The following is a 17,967-nucleotide window of genomic DNA, read 5'->3' on the forward strand; positions in this document are numbered from 1 at the left end:
TGAGTTTTGCAATTTTCAAGATACTCGGTTAAAACAAATAATGTCTATGAGCCAAACTCTACAAAATCTGCTTTTACACACACCTTTAAAACAATGTACCTAAAATGTAATTCCTACACAAATAAAGAATGGCAAAACTGGCAGAAAAGTCAGCATTACCTTTAGCCTTTAAAAGCTTGCCAGAAGTAACAGGAAATGAAACAAATGTACAACTGCTTTAGACACTGATGTTAATCTTGATCTAACATCAGTCATACTTCATGGATTTCCTGGTTACATTAGGAGATTAACACTGTTACATTGGTTCCTAGGTTTTTCAAGTTCTAAACATCTGCCCCATTTGACTCAGCCCATCCCATCAACTCAAGTACATTCTAATTCTGAATACTGGAGGATTCACATTTGTTACCAAATGCAGAGCTATTTTAGGTCACAGAACAATGTTCATGCTATTCCTCTGATCTATACAATCCTGAGAGTCTACGATTCATGTCAGTTGATTCAATCAATTAGAATTAACATGCTAAATTGTACATTTTTATATAGACAAATCACTTAAAAAATTAAAAGTCTACTTGCTGTAAACAGTTTTCTCTGAACTCAGAACTGGTAAAATAAAACAGCACTCAGTTTTAAAATCCAAATGCTCTAAATGTTTATATAGAAACCATTAAAAATTACAAGTAACAAGATAAATTTAAGAGTTACCTTATTTCTGAAATGTTATTGATCCCATTAACTGATGTCATAATTCTAGTCTTAAAACTTTGTGCTGAAAATAGCACACATTTTGCACGAACACATGAGATCCCTAGTATGTACCTACTGCTGTTAAAGTATGCGTAAGGCAAACAGTAAAATTAATATGTTTTAACACAGGATGAATACATTTTCTTTTGTAACATCTAGTTACTTAGCAACCACTGAACATGAATCAAACAGCTACTTCCTCAAATTATACTCTTGCTATTTAGCAGAGCAGGATCAAATTTTGAAGGGCCAATGCAACAGCTGAGATCACAAGATTAATGCAAACTTTATGCACTTTGTATCTGCAAAAGATTCACTTTATACTCTGTATACAAATTTGAAAGATGTATTTGTGAAAACACCAAGTACGATCAAATTGCATGCTGCATTAATATGACAACAGTACTCTTGTGTTTACAACATGATTTAATATTGTTGGTTGTATCTGCTACTTATTTATTGCACATGTGCAGAACACTGTGTGTAGTCAGAACACTACCAATTAGCTATATTTAGACAAGACATAGTTTTAAAGAAACTCAGCTCCTATTTACAAGGTATGCAAAAATGGCTAAAATCAGTCTTTTGCAACTGATGAGTGCTCAACAACAGAGGAATGTATAAACTGCTTTTTAAAATCAAATTACTACTTACGATTTCAGTAAACTCATTCACTTTGGAAAGTATAATGTGATCCCAAACGTTTTTACATCCACATACAGTAGGCCTAAATATGGGCTTTTATTAGATTATGACTGCTTAATGGAACAGAAAACATTTTTATTTTTTTTCCCAGGAAACTCAATTACAATTTAGAACCATTTGGTTATAAAACCACAAAATTATAAATTCACAGACCCAGCACTAAGTGAACCACTGCTGTTAGTAGAGGAGATAATGAGCAAATAACTTATGGAAATGAGAGGTTCAAAATAACTACAAAATACATTACGAATCATTTATATTGAATACTTACAGTCTGTTGCAGACTGAAACTGAGAGGAAAGAGTCTGAGTTACTGCAGTCCAAAATTTGTACAAAATATCAGACTGTCCATCCTGATAGGAAGGGAGAAAAGAAAAGAAGGTTTCAGAGCAAACTCTTTCCAAAGAATCTTAAACGCTGCAAATGCTTCCAGTCACAGTTCTTTTACCAAAGCTAAGTAAATGAAGTCTGGGAAGCTTTCCTCAAGTTTAAAACTAGAAAAATTGCTTGAGAAAACAAAAATAAAAGCTTTGGTCTTCTCTCAAATCTTTTCCCTTATTTGGGAGAAACACTCCCAGCTCTCTGGCAATCAATCTTTTGGAAAAAAGGTATGAATGTAGAAAGAAACAGCACATCTTGGAACTGTATAAGAAAACGTCTTTGCATTACCATGACCTTTGCATTCAGTGGGATTCTCATGCTGACTAAATCACAGCAATTACTGAAATGACATGTTTACAGATAGCAATCAGGAATCAGAACTAGTCCATGCTGCTCAGGTTTGCACAGAACAGAAGAATTTCTACCTCCAAAACCCTTAACAACTAAAAAAATACACTGAACTTCATTTGGCTCTTCACCACCTTCTGTCAACAAGGTTTGCTGACAGAAGTGGAGATGAGGTAGCATATACTCTTGAAGAGAAGACATATTTGAAACCACAAGTTTTTAGTTACTCCCCTCTACCACCTTATAGATAAAATCAAACATTATAGTACGGTTTCCATTTCTCTCTTTTTTGCTCTCTTCTTGTCTGTGCCTTTGAGGCAGAAAAATTTGCAAGAGGTGATGGTGAGCATTCTATCCTGCCCCCCTAGTTAGATGCCTGGGTAGCTGTGTTTTAGTCAGAAAAATACAAAATGTTTTGGAAGAGACCTTAAAGACCACCTAGTTTCAACCCCCCACTGTGGGCAGCAAAACTTCCCATTGCACCAGGTTGTGCAAAGCCCCATCTAACCTGGCCTTGAACTCTTTATGGGAGCGGAAAGCTCTGAACAGAATTATTTTCTTCACATACCCATGCAACATACTGACCTTCCTGTATAAATTTACCAATTTGAAGAAATCGCTAACTATGCAAAACGTGCTCAGGAAGAAAAAGCAAAACACCCAGCAATAATTATAGATGTCAGCAATGCTAAGAATTTTAGGCTGGCACTTGGCTGTTTCTGTTCTGATTCACTCTGAAAGATCAAAGTTTTTAAATCAAAGCACAGCATTCACATCTAAAGATGCATTTAAGTAAAGGGCTTAACACTGAAATCTCTGTCAAAGATGGATGCATTTTCTGAGCTTTCCTTTTGGTGTTGCCTGTGACTTACTGTGAGAAAAGTGTAAAAACAAAAAACCAAACCAAACCACATGTTCTTGTAAATAACATAAGCTCTTTCAAATATAAAAGTTCAGCCACTCCAAACTGTCATCTTGAGTAGTCAAGATGACAGAGGAAGAAAGAAACACACGCTATTCGCCTGCATTGGCCAAAGCAATGAGAGTCTTCAGAATGCCCTACACTAACAGGGTACCACTGCATTCAATTTGAACATCTGGTCATTGAAATATTGCAAGTTCAAGTTCAAGTTTTCAGTTCAAAAACTATCACCTTAAAAACTTTATATAAAACTTGCAAATCAGTTCAATTATTTTTTTAGTATCAGATTATTAGACAGAATGCTTTCACAAATTCTGAAGTTTGTGAACTTAGAACAAGTCTGGTTCGCACAGAACAGACGAATTTCCAGTTCCAAAACCCTTAACAGCCAAAAAAATACACTGAACTTCATTTGGCTCTTCACCACCTTGTGTCAACAGGGTTTGCTGACAGAAGCAGAGAACTCATCCAATCCTACCCCTTATATAAAGATAAAGGGTAGAATAGACAAACAAGGATAAAATCTGTGGATCGTGTTAAGAACTGACATGAGAGAGAATGTCTTTTCTGCTGTTGGATATCCAGGATGATGGCAGGATCATATCTGAAAAATGTATGAGAATTAACACAGAAAACTAACATCAACATGAATGATGGAATCTCGTTTGTGACTGCCTGAGGACACTTACGGATTTAGAAACCAGACTTACCCATTTCATAGCTAAATTTGTATTTTCCATAAAACTGTAGTTGATTTTTGTATATGGGAAAAATAAAATAGTAGTATTGGACAGAAGGTGCACTGCACAAAAGGTCTTCTTTTGGATAAATTGATTATTATAGCATGACTGTGAAATTACTCAGTTCTTCACTGAGTTTCATATTTAAAATAAATGAGCCTTCACATGAGCTATAAAATAAATGAATTAGCTTTCATACTCTCTATCCCAACCTGGAACAATATTTGCCTATTCAGCATGGTAACTCAATTTAATTTCTAAATCATCTAGTGGATGTGGAAAAAATACTTACAGTCCACCTTCAAATAACTTACTTTCATTACTGTAATCACCATCTACACCTCTATCACAGCATTAGCACAAAATACAATGATTAAATGTGGTCTTGAAAACAAACTTGCATACTGTCTATCCACATCATTCTTAAATGTGATTCAGCATTGTGACAAGTAACAGTAACAAGAACCTGAAAACATTTAATATTGAAGGGAAAATACATAACATTTGCAGGTAACTGTATATCCACATATAATATATATAAATTCAGACATATATACATATGTACTCATGTAAATATCCGCATAGTAGCTACAGCTGAGCCAGTTAAGTCTCTGCCCATTAGCTCGTGTCTCTAGACCTGGGTAAAAAGTATTAATTAACTCATCAAAATTTTGCAATTATCAAGGCTCCTTTGTCTTGGCTCTCCAACTATATTATGTATGAGGAAATAGAGTGGAAAAATACATGGAAAATCCACAGATTTTATACTGGCTCACGACTCAGTCAAAAATGTTTAGGGGACAAAAAAGGTTAATGTCCCACTTTCAGAACAACTGAAAACACTATCTAGGGAGTTATTACCAGTTGTTTCTATAATGTGACTGGTGATATTTCACTTTGTCCAGTGCTGAGATGTGGTCGCTCAGGAGGTGAATTACAACTGCTGATTAGTAGTACACAAAAGACTGCGTAAGAGTTTGTGGCAGGAACGAGAGAATACTTTATACTTTTGCCTACACGAACACTGGAGAGTATTCAAATGGGAGGACTGCAGTTACTAAAATGAGAACACAACAAGGCATTAGCATTAGATACTCCTGCTGGGGTATAAAAGTGTGATACGCAACCATGATCACTCAGAAAACATTTATTTATTTTGTTTAAACCTGCAATTTCTTTGCTTACATATTACCTAAGTATGTTATTTTCTTATTTTAGGTACTTCACTGCTTATTTTTCAAAGAAAGTATTCTAACATTACTTCTGTGCTGTAGATCACAATGGAAACTGTAATTTAACTAATACAAATCTAATGTGCAATTCTGTTTGACAACAATCAATACTAAAAAAGGACACCAAAAAAAAGAATTCCTAAAGGAATGTTCTACTCTGGCTTAGTGGAAAGACTGAAGGAACGCTCTCCTCTCCTGAACAACTTCTTTAAGCACTCAAGACAGGCAGAATGAAGAAGAAGAGGAAAGGGCAATCAGCACTGCTTGCCTGAAATGCACACAGAAGATCTACAAATCATTTTATCATAGTGGTAAGCTTATAAGCCTTCCCCCATGTTTCATATAGTACAGTGAGCAACATCCCAACTGCTCTTTTGGGCTCTTCACTTTCAGAAGCCGTAATCTAGCTGAAATTGCATTCCTGTCATCTTTATTTCCATAGTGTGTGTGTGAGCAATGAATTTGGTCCTCCACTATACTTACACCAAGTCTCTTCACCGGTAGACAAAACGTGGGAGTACTGGGTGCACTCACATTGTGATTAAATGTGTAGAAGTGATTCTCTTTGGTGCAAACCTGTCTTGTGTCTATACTTGATGCTTTCAGTGCTTGGTGTCTCAACAGACTGTCACTATTCAGTAGATACACAACCTCATCACTAGCTTAAAAAGAACAATATCTGCAATTAAACAGGATTTGTAGCACATCATCATATTTCTGCAGTAGAACCCACAATGATGTGCTAATACTTTTCATCAATTAACATTCTGAGACTTTAAATTGGGAATGTTCTATTTCTCTTATGAAAACTACGTAAAACTGAAAGAAGCTCTACCCTCCCCAGAATAAAAACGTTTGCTTTGAAATCTAGTCACAGGCAGATTAACATCTTGTGATACAATCCCTTGTAGCAGGAGCAGCTGACAAGATGAGTAATGAACTGCATCCGATTATCTTTTCAGCTCTGTGGCAATCATTTTCCATCAGCTTTTTATTCCATAACCAACAACACTGGATAAAGATCACAATTCTGTCATATTCTACCCCAGCCTCCATCAGAGGATATGTTTAATAATGCAGAAAACACATAAACATTTGGAAGTTAAGAGGTCTAATGAGATAGTCTAACATTACTATTATCTGGGGCAAAATTGTTCCACGTGCTTATTGCATAGTACACCAAAATCCTTACATAATTTGAAGTCTTTCAGAAGGAAATTATTACACCTTAGCACTTAATATAATGTTGTTTCCTCTTTTCATATACAATATATTCTTTCTTCAACAAAAGAGTCTTAACTGTGATTGATAGTATCTAATACTCAAGACAGGCAAGATTCAGGTTGACATATACATATTTTTCCCATTATAGAGTACAACTGAATTAAACGTACTAACATTAATTTAACCAACAACAGAAATAAAATGGCAAAACAGGATTTTTACCCAAAATCCAATCCATTCTTCATTCTGATCTCACAGTAGGGAGAATCCACACAGAAATCATAATTTGGACCGCTACAAATAGGCTTAGATCAGACACAGAACTATTTTTTTCATAACAATCCACTGTGAAAATGCTCCTTTATATAAACTACTCCGAATAAACTAATGATCTATCCCTTCTTGCTGAGAATCAAAAACATTGTCTCTGCTGTTCCTGTGACCACTTTCTTTCCCAAAACTAACAGAGCTGATCAGGCACTCAATTTAGTAGCCTCTATGCAAATTTGCAGGTAATGCAAGATAGTTGGGGTCTGTCTTCCCCTTGTCAATTCTTTGCTGATGGAATAAACTGAACAACTGCCCACTAACATCAACTAGAGCAGCCTTTTGCAATTCTGACCTACTGCACAGCTGTCAAGACCTTGGGAAATAAACATGCTTTTGAAAAACATATGAAATATAAGCAGATAGCTACTTTTGAAAATATTATTCCCAGGAAATCAAACTGCATCTGTGTAAAATAGAAAAACACAACATATTCCAGTCTGATCCATCCACTGTAATTTTTTAATTTTTAGTACCTCTTATTAAAAAATAGGTACTCAGTCACACACTCCATTCACATAGGAATTACTTTTTCATGGAAATTACACGCATAAATCAGAGAAAACAAGTCTATTAGGCTGGACCACAAATGGCAATTAATTTTCTCAGTAGTAGGGCTCACTTTATTACTGAAAAAAAACCATTAGTATAAGATATAATTCAACAAATTTTACCCTCATCGGAATAATACATTCAGGCAGACTATTTGACTTTCATTGTATTTCTTATTTACATGAAATTAAAAATGTCCTTAAGTGCTTTGCTGAACCAGTGCCATAATCAACAATCAGCAAAAATACGTGTTCACTTCAGTTATTTAGTTTTAACTATTACCATGAAGTTACTGTGGTCAATACCGTGCACAGATATGCTGAAATTTCCACCTCTGAAAGTTTTTCTTTAGATAAAACTACTAGGAAAGCATGATAATGCTGAACAATGACAGGGCCAGGAGACATTTGGATGTGCCATTTCATCCTTCTCATTTGTCTCAGATCAAGAAAGCCCAACATGCCTTGTGCATTTCAGGCAAACACTGATTAGCAAAGTGTATTTTAAGATAAGGGTCTCTTAAGTAAATCTTCCTACTCTAAAAAAGAAAATGGAGTCTTATAGAAACATAAACACAGGTAAGTATGCAAGTTTAATATTTAATGGCAAAAGTTTAGCACTCTTGATAGCCTAGCTCAGAAAGAGCCTACATTTAGTAGATGTTGAATTAAAAGCAGCCTACTAGCCTTTCCAGAAGAGACTCTAGGCCACACATCAACAATTCTATGCTTATAAAAAGCTGAGATTCAGAGCTTCAAGAAAAAGGGCTGTTATAGCACAGAGACTGCAAACTGCTATCTTCTATGCAATGCCTTATGTTAAGAATTGGCATATTAGTATGAAATGAAGAAGAAAAATACATGTATACTGGCATATTAAAAATCCTTTCTTTTTCCCAGCAGTCTCTCAATGAGTCGTATTACAGATTATAGGCTGTCCAGTCAGCAGTGCAAAGTGACGCTATTACTCAGCTGTACAGACTGAAAATTTAGGTGAATGTTCCTTGTTTACAAGATCACAAGATTGTCTTCACTGGAAAAAAACAACAACACACTAACAGAATCCAAGTGCTAGAACTCCCCACTTACATGGAATGAGTTGATTTCACAGTTCAAAAAGTATAACCCATCTTCTGTTAATACCTACTATTAACTTAATAAACCAACAAACAGTAGTGAGTGAGTACCAGCACCATAGGAGGAATGATATTTGAAGATTTGTATCCACCGTTATCCTACAATAATATCAATGTCACAGCTTGGAAAACTGACTTAAAGTTACCTCAAAAATAAAAGCCAAACAACTTATCCCACTTAGAAAAAACATACCAAGCTCCTCATTAACTTTGCTGTTATAGAAATGAACTCTCTTGAGCTGTGTTCTTTATATAACTATTTGGCATCTGACATGAAATCTAAATTCAATGAATGAGAAAGAAAATACCCCCTTATTTGGTATTAGATAAGAATGCAAGAAAATGCTGAAAAGACATATACTTATTTTTACAAATGTCTCTATTTCCTCCACACTGTAAATTTAGAACTAAATGAGTATAATTTCCCATCTGTGAATTATCATATTTGTGTTTGTCTGAAATAGCTATTCCAACATTTAAATAATAAATCTGACCCACTGATTCTAAACTGGCTTCCCCTTCACGACAATCTTTTCCAACTTATTTTTCCCTGTAGAAATTTTGATACTCTGAATAGAATGTGGAAAATATCTTTATTGTGAAGACCCTTTGAAATGTAAAACAATAAACTGAATATTACCATGCAGCTAGTTGCTGCAGGCTCCTGAAATCAGGCTTTGCATACTAATACATACAGTGCTTTCTATCTGTAATCAAAGGCCATAAAGAAATACAGGACTCAAGAACACTGTTCTAACAACAGAAGACATTTAAAGGATAGTGTAAATATTTTTCCACCAATAAAGCAAGAATGCAAATGATTCAAGAATTCTGTACAGCAAAATCTTATGGGACAGAAATAAAGAAATCTATTTGCACTATTTCTATAGCAACAACATAACCAAATGCTAGACTGTGAACAAAACGCCATCACACTCACATTGCACTCAGTAGTGCAATTAATCAGTAAAGAAAGAGAAAAGATCAGTGCGTCAAATAAACCTTTTCTAGCTTCTCAAAGTAGTCTAGATTAAATTTTAAAAAAGATCAGGGCATATGAATTTTTAACACTGTCTACATTAGAATGTTGTAGGTGAACACATGTCAATAAGTGACACCATGACTTTAAAAATGACCTTGCTTTTTGTTTTACTGTAGGACACAGAATTTCATTACAGTGTTGATCACTTTATACCAAGGTGTGATAGCTTCTAGACTTGCAACAATAGAGCAACATTTTAAAAAGATCTCTTTATGCATCAGACAAAAGAAACAACATCTTTTTTTCTTTTTTTAAATATTAGCTTCTTAACTAGAATATAAGGAGAGTGCTTTTTCCCACTTCCTATGTGATTCCATAGAAAAACGAATCTGCAAGTAACAAAAATACCTAGGTCTTAAACAGTGTCCTCTATCATCAAAACTACTTAAAAAAACATTAATTAATTCTTCCACGCTTCTGCAACATATGCATCAACTGGACGTAAATGAAGTCAGTGTTTCCAAAAGCCAGTAACTACCCAAGGGACTTGACAGCTGCCTTCTGCCCACAGAACTGATTTAGTATGCACAGCAGTAACTCTACACTTTCACCTTGACTGTAATGTACCTCACCCAGCGATGAAGGGGTAGTTTGTTATCATGTCCATTCAACCTAAGTGGCTCAGGTTAAGACTGATAAGAATTGATGATAAAAGATGACACTGCCATCAAATGTATTTCTTTTCTAATAGTAATCTGACTGTAATCCAGCTGACTTAATAATTTTCAGTTATCACTGGACTACAGTCAGCACAGACCCCAACAAAATTGAAGTGTAAATGAGCATAGGTCATTAGAATCTACCAACCAATGCAGCCTTGACACCATCCCTTCTATTTACAGCTGCACATTTCTAGCAAACAGGATTCAAGTTCTAGAGAAAAAGCAGTGTCATTAGAAGACCATTACATGGGCTCTGTTCCTTCCATCTGAATTAGAACTGAATTACTTTTAACAAGGCTGGCTGTGGACACATGGATCCATTTAAAACAAGAAGTAAGACTCTTTAATTAGTAAAAGGTTTTTTTTTTTAAGAGAAATTTTGCAATCGAAGTCAGCAGGAAAATTTGTAGGTTTGAAACTTACAGCATCTTCAGTATGTTGGGGATGACAAACCTGCTCATTCACCTGTGTTCAGATCTCCCCAAAGTGTCTTGCTAATGCTTAAATAATAAACAGAAACCACAGCAGAAATGGTGCACAAATAATCCAACTCTGCTTCTACAAAAGATACTAGAAAATAAATCACATACTTGTAATAATAGGTAAAAGATTATTTTGTGAATTCAAGTAAGGTAGTAATTAGATTATTTTTAATTTTTTTCCACTTAGGATTATTTTAATTGAGTCAATTTAATGTGAACATGTGATGTTAGGATGTGGATAACTTCAAAGCAGGGACATCTTTTTTAACAAGTTTGGACAGGAGAGAAAAAATAAGGTGGAATGCAAGTATGTTTTGGGAAATAAACACTTATATTTTCCATTTACTTTCCTTATCTGATGTAATTGTGAGGACATTTCCTTCTGTATCGTTAACACCTCATACTGACAGTGCAGACAACTCAAGAAAATAGCCTGCTTACTCACCAAGCATTCACCAGGAGAAGCAATGATATAAACCCTCCACAAAACATAGAATAACACTCCCTGTAACTCTCAGCTCACTCTTTTACCCAAAGCCTTACATAAATGACAGGTTTTGCTGTCTTCCTGAGCTGTTAACAAATGTGGACATCAGCTGACCAAAAGGGATCAAAAGCAGCTCTGCTCTCTCACAGACAGTGCCCTTCTTTCCTGACTCCTTCCCATTAGTGACAAAACCCGGCTCACTCTACCTATTGACCAGCTCAACACCACCCCCCCAATAATCATTTGTCACTTTCAGGGTTGTTTCTCACTTTGCAAAACTTTTCACTGATGCCTACGTAGGAGTGACAGACTCAAAATAGATAAGGATCAGAGATCATTTCCAAATCTTCCACAAGGGGCTAAGAGGGATTCTTATCTCCAATTAGGAAACTGGCTGGCATAGGATGAAATGCTCTGCTGTGATTTACACTGAAGTCAATTGTTGTTTAGGTATTAAAATAGTTGAAGTAGGATTAGTCACTACACATAGAGAAATAAAACAGAGTAAAATGGTGTAACCTTTAGCTCTTTGAAGGTAAATTAAGCAACTAAAAGAAGTGATTAAACTAGCCCAACATTAAGAGAATAAAAATATCAACTTTACATTGTTTAAATCATATCTGACCCTCAAGATTACGAAAAAATTAGCCCATCTTTAAAAAAAGTACATAATTAAATCTTTTTTCCCACAAAACCATAAATCAGAATTTATGAGTTCTGAATTCTGAGCTTTGCTTATCAACTAAGATCTAGTCATTAAAGAAGTCTACTCATAGACTAGGGGGGAAAAAAAGTCAATTCAGTCTTAAATGTATCTCCCCTTTAAATATCTCCAGGTCCTTTTTTAGGAAATGCACATTATAGTTTCAGTATTTACAGATCAAAAATGAATTTATATTTCATTTCTAGTATGAAATGGGACAAGGTACTATCAGGACACGTGTCCTTTTCAAAGGAGATTTGAATTCCTTTGCACTTATTTCATGCTGTGGAAGAGGACAAATGTGAAAATCCAGATGTGCAAAGGGGAGAAGTGGAACAAACAGGAATGTAAATTCCATCTGCAGATTCTTTGTGGTACTCGTAAGTCTGGGTACGTCAACTTTACTCTTGACCATATTTAACAGTGAAAAAAAATGAAATTGAATTCTGTTACTAAAAAGAGAAACCATAATGTAGAAAAGATGTGGGTACTGTCATTGTCATGGTGCTGACCAGCAGTACTTACAAATTTATAAAGTTCTGTGCCTCAGTTTCTCTATCAGTTCAGATTTTTTAGTTTTATTGTTGTTATTGTTGTTTTTTTCTGATGTCGTTTTTCTTTGTTTTCTTTTCTGTTGATTTTGTGAATCCTTTAATTATTTTTTTTTAAACTATTCTTTGGATACTTGGATATAACAGGGTACAACACTACTGAGAATGAGTATGGTAACAAGTAATTAGAAGGCCAGAAAGCACATTTTTGAGATCATAACACAAAATTAGGAAAATGCAGGCAGTGAAGAGAAAGACAAAAAAAATTCTAATAGAAAAAAGACAATGATTTAAAAAGAAAAGCAAGTTGCTTGTGCTTTCAAAAAGCTGGGTCTCCTCTTATACTTCCTAGGACGATACTTAACACTGCAGTAATCAAAACAAGGAAGCAGATGGACAGGCAAAGTGGTACTGCAGCTGCTGCAGAAGATGACTATAATCATAATGTTGACATCAGTAACAGTAATTAGTGCACAGACTGTAGAGTGGATGATTTTTTCCTATCTTCTGGTGTGGGCATGCTGCCCTAGAGAATGAATTTAATGTTAGTACCTTTAGTTTGTTTTGTTCATTTGCTACGTTTATTAATGAAATGAATATGATAAAGGAAATACAACTTTTCTGCTGCTACAAAGCATCTTCTATAGAAAGCATATTGTTTCAGTTAGGATTAATAATAGATGGAATCTTCATTAGTAAATGGCAAATTACCGATTTCTTATTTATTTCTAATTTCAATGTACACAACAATCCACACTCTCCCATGTGGCTATCTGCATGTACCTTCCTGAATTTCAGCAGCATCTAGTATGTGTCTGATTTTGTAAACAGCTGTACTGTATGGCATGACTTCACCCATCTGTAGGCTGGAGCCGTACTTTTTGGTAGTACTGTGTCATGCTGGGAGAGTTTTAGTAGACCATGGACAAGTGCTCCTTAGCTAAGGTTCAAAGAGAATGACAACCATCTCCAAAATAGCTGTTGAAGAGTAAACTCATTGAATACGGGACAACTGTGGGTAAACAAATAGAAGGACTTCATTTAGGAAATACAATTTGTCACTTAGATGTAATCCAGTGATACAAAGTCTGTGGGAAGCAAGGGTTACAAAAGCTAACATGGAACTGGCCTAGCATACCACAGCCCTAAGGCCTTTTATTTTCTAGTCAACTTTTTTCCATTCTGCATCTAGCCTCTTTTGAAATTAATTTTGCATGTTTAATTTTTCTCCAGAACAATATAAGATTTTCTTTGGCTTCCCTTTATTACCATCCTCAACAACTGGAAAACCTCCTATCCTCTTTTCAACTGCCGTTCTACCAAAGAGGAGAATGAAACTGAGAAGCCACAGGGTCAGGATGGGAGACATTGCAAGTTCATTTATCTCAGCTCTCTTTCCACCCCAGTTTTTCCAGAATCTTCCAGAGTTCCTCCTTCTGTCTCTAGGTTTCTAAGCTTCTCTTTGAAAAAAAGCTGATCAACTGAAGAGATCCACCCATGCAGCAATAGCTATTTTTGCCTAACAAAACATTAAAAAAAAAAAAAAGGCTAAACTTTCTAAGCTTTTTGAGCTGTGGATTATGTTGTTGTTAGGTTTGTTTTCTGTGTTTGTTGTTTTTTTGTTGCTGTTTTGGTGTTGCTTTTTTTTTTCCCAGCACAGAAAGAGGATATTAAATCACCCCACAGAAAAGTAATGCTCTATGCAACACCTTTTGGAGCTCAGTTTAACTGACAGATCATCTTACACACTGTGCTTAACCTCCACTGGCTGCTTTTACTGTTGAGAAGACCACATTTGCATGTGAACAGTTTCCCCAGTGTATTTCAAAAATTAAATTCATGTAAATTAAAAATCTAGTCATATACATGGAAAAAAGAGATGTCTGCGTAAACACATCTTTTGTTTTGTTTCCTCTCATCTACCAAGGTTGATGAAAGAGCTTCAGAAGCTTCAGCTACTGTTCCTAACACTGAAAGAAACCATTAATCAAATTATCCCAAATACGAGTAGAAAACAATGAAATTGAATGGAAAGGAATAGGTATTCAAAAGAACAGCCATGATTATTTTTCAAGGAAAATGTTGCCAAGTAGAGAAACAGATGGCTGAAAGTGTTAGATGAAGACACATTTTTCTATGCTAAACTAACAGACTTAATTAATTGCTCAAATCACATGGTATTTTATGGAATGACATTAATGATCAGTAATAAAAACTGACAGTGGTGCCTTATCAGCTCCCTTTAAAGAAAATAAAAGAAATTATTGTAAAAATAATGTTTCTACCCTACAGATGTAACCCAAATAAAGTAAATAAAGCTTTCGCATTAGTTTGACTTCCAGTGCTTCTCCAATAATATAATTATAGAATTGTTATCAAGATCTAAAAGTTCAAATAAAAGCATTCTCTAGTGGTAATTTCCTTATCAGAATTACTAAAACATATTGATAAATTAAATTAAATTAAATTAACTAAATTAAAACTTTACCTTAACTATTTCCTCAATGAAGCAGACATGTGAAATAGGATCTCTTTTCTTTGCCAATAGTTTCTGCAAGTGCTGCACCTGTAAGAAATAATTAATTGGGAGGAAAAGTGCCATCTTCAAATATCTTATGTACAAAATTGCCTCACAAGTAATCAGGAATTAGCTGCTGAGTACCTGTCCACAAGCAGCACAGATCTGATCCATGAGTTTCTCCATGTTTGTCCAGAGAGCTGCCCGAAAAGCTGCTGTGTTCCCAGGTGTTGGCATAGCAGCTCTTCCAGGCCCACCTACATATGTTTTGAAAACAAATAATAGCACAGTTCAGATTTCACATGTGAAACGTAAAATACATAGACTGACATAAGAAATTTCCTTTAAAGAAGACCAGAGCTGCTTACACTATCTTTGAAATAAAGGTTTGTGAATGACTTCAGCTGTTTTAACTTCTAAACTTCAATCAAATGCTAAAGTTCAGCAAGGATAACTCAAGGTTAATCACTATTATCTGTTTTACTGATTCATATCTCCGGAGAAACATCAATGGGCATGCTACAGCATGTAATAGCAAGACATAGCCATCTCAGCTCGGAACTTACATGTATAGGTGAACTGAAAGAAATGAAATTCTAGCTGAAGAGCATGCAACTTCTATACCATCACTCTCCTTGAGGGGCTGTATTTCTTTATTATGATAGTGATCATATTTTCAGACTCCAAAATTGCTGCAAGTTTTTTAAAGTGTTAAATTTTCACCACAGCTAATCCTAGTTATTATTTCCAAGCACATAAAAGAGCAGAAAATAATCAGGAGTAGTTAGCATGGTTTCACCAAGAGGAAGTCATGCCTGACCAATATGAAATCATAAACCTGATGGATGAAAGGGGAGCAATGGATATTCTCTATCTAGACTTCAGGAAGACTTTAGACATTGTCCCCCATGAGATCCTGGTAGACAACCTGTTGAAGTATAGGTTGGATCAGTAAACAGTTAGGTGGATCAAAAACTTGCTGAATGAACAGGCTGAGATGAGTGGAGCAAGTCTAGTTGGAGTCCAGTAATGAGTTGAGTACCCCAGGGGTCAATATTGGGTTCAGCCCTGTTTAACATCTTCATAAATGATCTAGGGAATGGGATACAGCAAACCCTCAATAAATAAACAAATGACACGAAACTGTGTGGAGTGGCTGACTCACCAGAGAGCTTTTGAGAAACAAAATACCAGGGGCCATCCAGCTGCAAAGCAGCTCTGCAGAAAAGGAGCTAGAGATATTGGTGGACACCAGTATATGAGCCAGAAATGAGCCCTTGCCACAAAGAGAATGTATACAGGATTCCTTGCTGCATGAAGAAAACTGTTGTCAGCAGGTCAAGAGAGCTAATCCTCCCCCTATACTCAGCCCTGGTGGGGCATAGTTGGAATAATGTGTCCAGTTCTGGGCTCTCAAGGACAAGAGAGATGTAGACATACTGGAAAGAGTTCAGCTAAGGCCAAGCTGATGAAAGGATTGAAATACTTCTACAAGGAGAAGCTAAGAGAGCTGAAACTGTACAGTCTGGAGAAGAGGATGCCCATCAATGCATACTTGAAGGGAGAGTGTAATGAAGATGGAACCAGTCCAGGGGAGCCCAGTCCCAGAACAAGAGGCAAAGGGTACAAAGTAAAACACAACAGTTTCTGTCTGAACATCAGGAAGCACTTCTTTACTGTGGAGATACTGGAACACTGGCACAGGCTGCTCAGAGAGGTTGTGGAGTCTCCTCCCTGGATATCTTCAAAAGCCACCTGGATATGCTCTGCATGTCCCTGCTTGAGCAGGGAACTGAAGGAGTTGGACCCAGAGGTCCCTGGCAACCTCATCTATTACATGATTTTGTGATTCAGTGATGTCACCAATGTTCAAATTTGTCCTTCCATAACTCCTCAGTATTCCTTGGTATCTGAATTAACATGTAGGAACTACATGTGGGAACTGTGCAACATTTTCTCATGTCAAAAATACTGCCTTGAAAGGAATTCCACCTGACAAAAGCACCAAGCACCGCACCACAATGTTGTCTCGTGTTTTTTCCACTGCTTACAAACAATCTCTATCCATACTTTCAGCAACACAAAGAAGCAAAATTTGTATTCATCTTTCCATGACAAACTCATAAGAGAAGGCTGCAAAATTGTAAACTAATGAGGACAACTTCCTGGACAAGTGAGGAAAATGAGGATGAAAAAATAAAGAAAAACCTCTGAGCACAGTAACAACAGACTCAGTTTGAGTTTTGTATTAGATGATTTCTAGGACATACCTACTGGCTAAAGCAAGGAGGGAAATGACAGGTTTGGATGTGAGTTTCTTCTGTTTGATACAGTATCTTTTTCTGTTAAAACAAACCAGATACAGTTCTCTGTAAAACAAATATCATACCTCTTGTAACAGTTTGAGATGGTTGGGTCAGTACTTTGATATCCAAAGCATTTTTTATGTTCTCCTCCAGAACTGTGCAGTATCCATCCACCACATTAGCAATGGTATCCTTCAGAGTTCCAAGGTTATAAAAAACTTGAAGAGCAGTCCCCACTTGAGTAGGACTCTAGAGAAAGAAGATTTTCAAAGATGTCAAGTAACTTTAACTGCAATATGGATTTCTCTACCCATGATCTAGGAATCATTTTACAGGGTAAGTTCATCCTAAAGTTCAGACTGCTAATCCATTTCATTTAACATTAAATAAACTGTATGCATAACAGATGACAGGGTAAAAGAGAGAGATGATTTCCTTTGCTTAGCAATGCTTAGCTTTGCTTCCTTTGGCAGTATCCTCTAAATAAGAAGAACAGAAAAATGGAAATTGGAAGCACAGTTGGCAATATATCCTGAGGTGGGTTACCAGTGATTGATTCAATAATTCCTAGGTTAGTTACAGTACAGCTATAATCAGTTATGGTGTAACTAGTAATATTGTTTCAACACATAATATTTGTTACAGTGCTGTCATTTAAGTGCTCAACAGTGGATTAAATCTCATACAGACTTAAAAAAAAATACTAACCTAGGGCAAGCAGAAGCAAGCAGGTCAAGACCCCACTACTGACTGATGCAGAAATAAAGACTGTATTTCTACATTTCTACTTGCAGTGCTGATATTAAATGTCACATTCTTACATTACTCATAGCAGAATTAAGAATACAAAGCAACACAGTGATTACTTCCAAAGCCTGACAAAAAAAAGAAAAAAGAAAA

General features: G+C 35.8%; 1 protein-coding gene across 1 annotated transcript in view; it reads right to left on the reverse strand.

Moving 5' to 3' along the window:
* Positions 1-17,338, reverse strand: part of COG5 (component of oligomeric golgi complex 5) — a 42,248-nt gene extending 24,910 nt beyond the window's left edge. The window contains exons 1-4 of the mRNA XM_019621662.2: positions 17,151-17,338; positions 14,906-15,018; positions 14,732-14,809; positions 1,727-1,808 (exon numbers count right to left, since the gene is read on the reverse strand). Coding sequence (XP_019477207.1) covers positions 1,727-1,808; positions 14,732-14,809; positions 14,906-14,998 — 253 coding nt within the window. The 5' untranslated portion in view covers positions 14,999-15,018; positions 17,151-17,338. The remainder of the gene's footprint in view (positions 1-1,726; positions 1,809-14,731; positions 14,810-14,905; positions 15,019-17,150) is intronic.
* Positions 17,339-17,967: the final 629 nt, after the last annotated feature.

The sequence above is a fragment of the Meleagris gallopavo genome, chromosome 1 (assembly GCF_000146605.3).
Source record: "Meleagris gallopavo isolate NT-WF06-2002-E0010 breed Aviagen turkey brand Nicholas breeding stock chromosome 1, Turkey_5.1, whole genome shotgun sequence".
Taxonomy (NCBI): domain Eukaryota; kingdom Metazoa; phylum Chordata; class Aves; order Galliformes; family Phasianidae; genus Meleagris; species Meleagris gallopavo.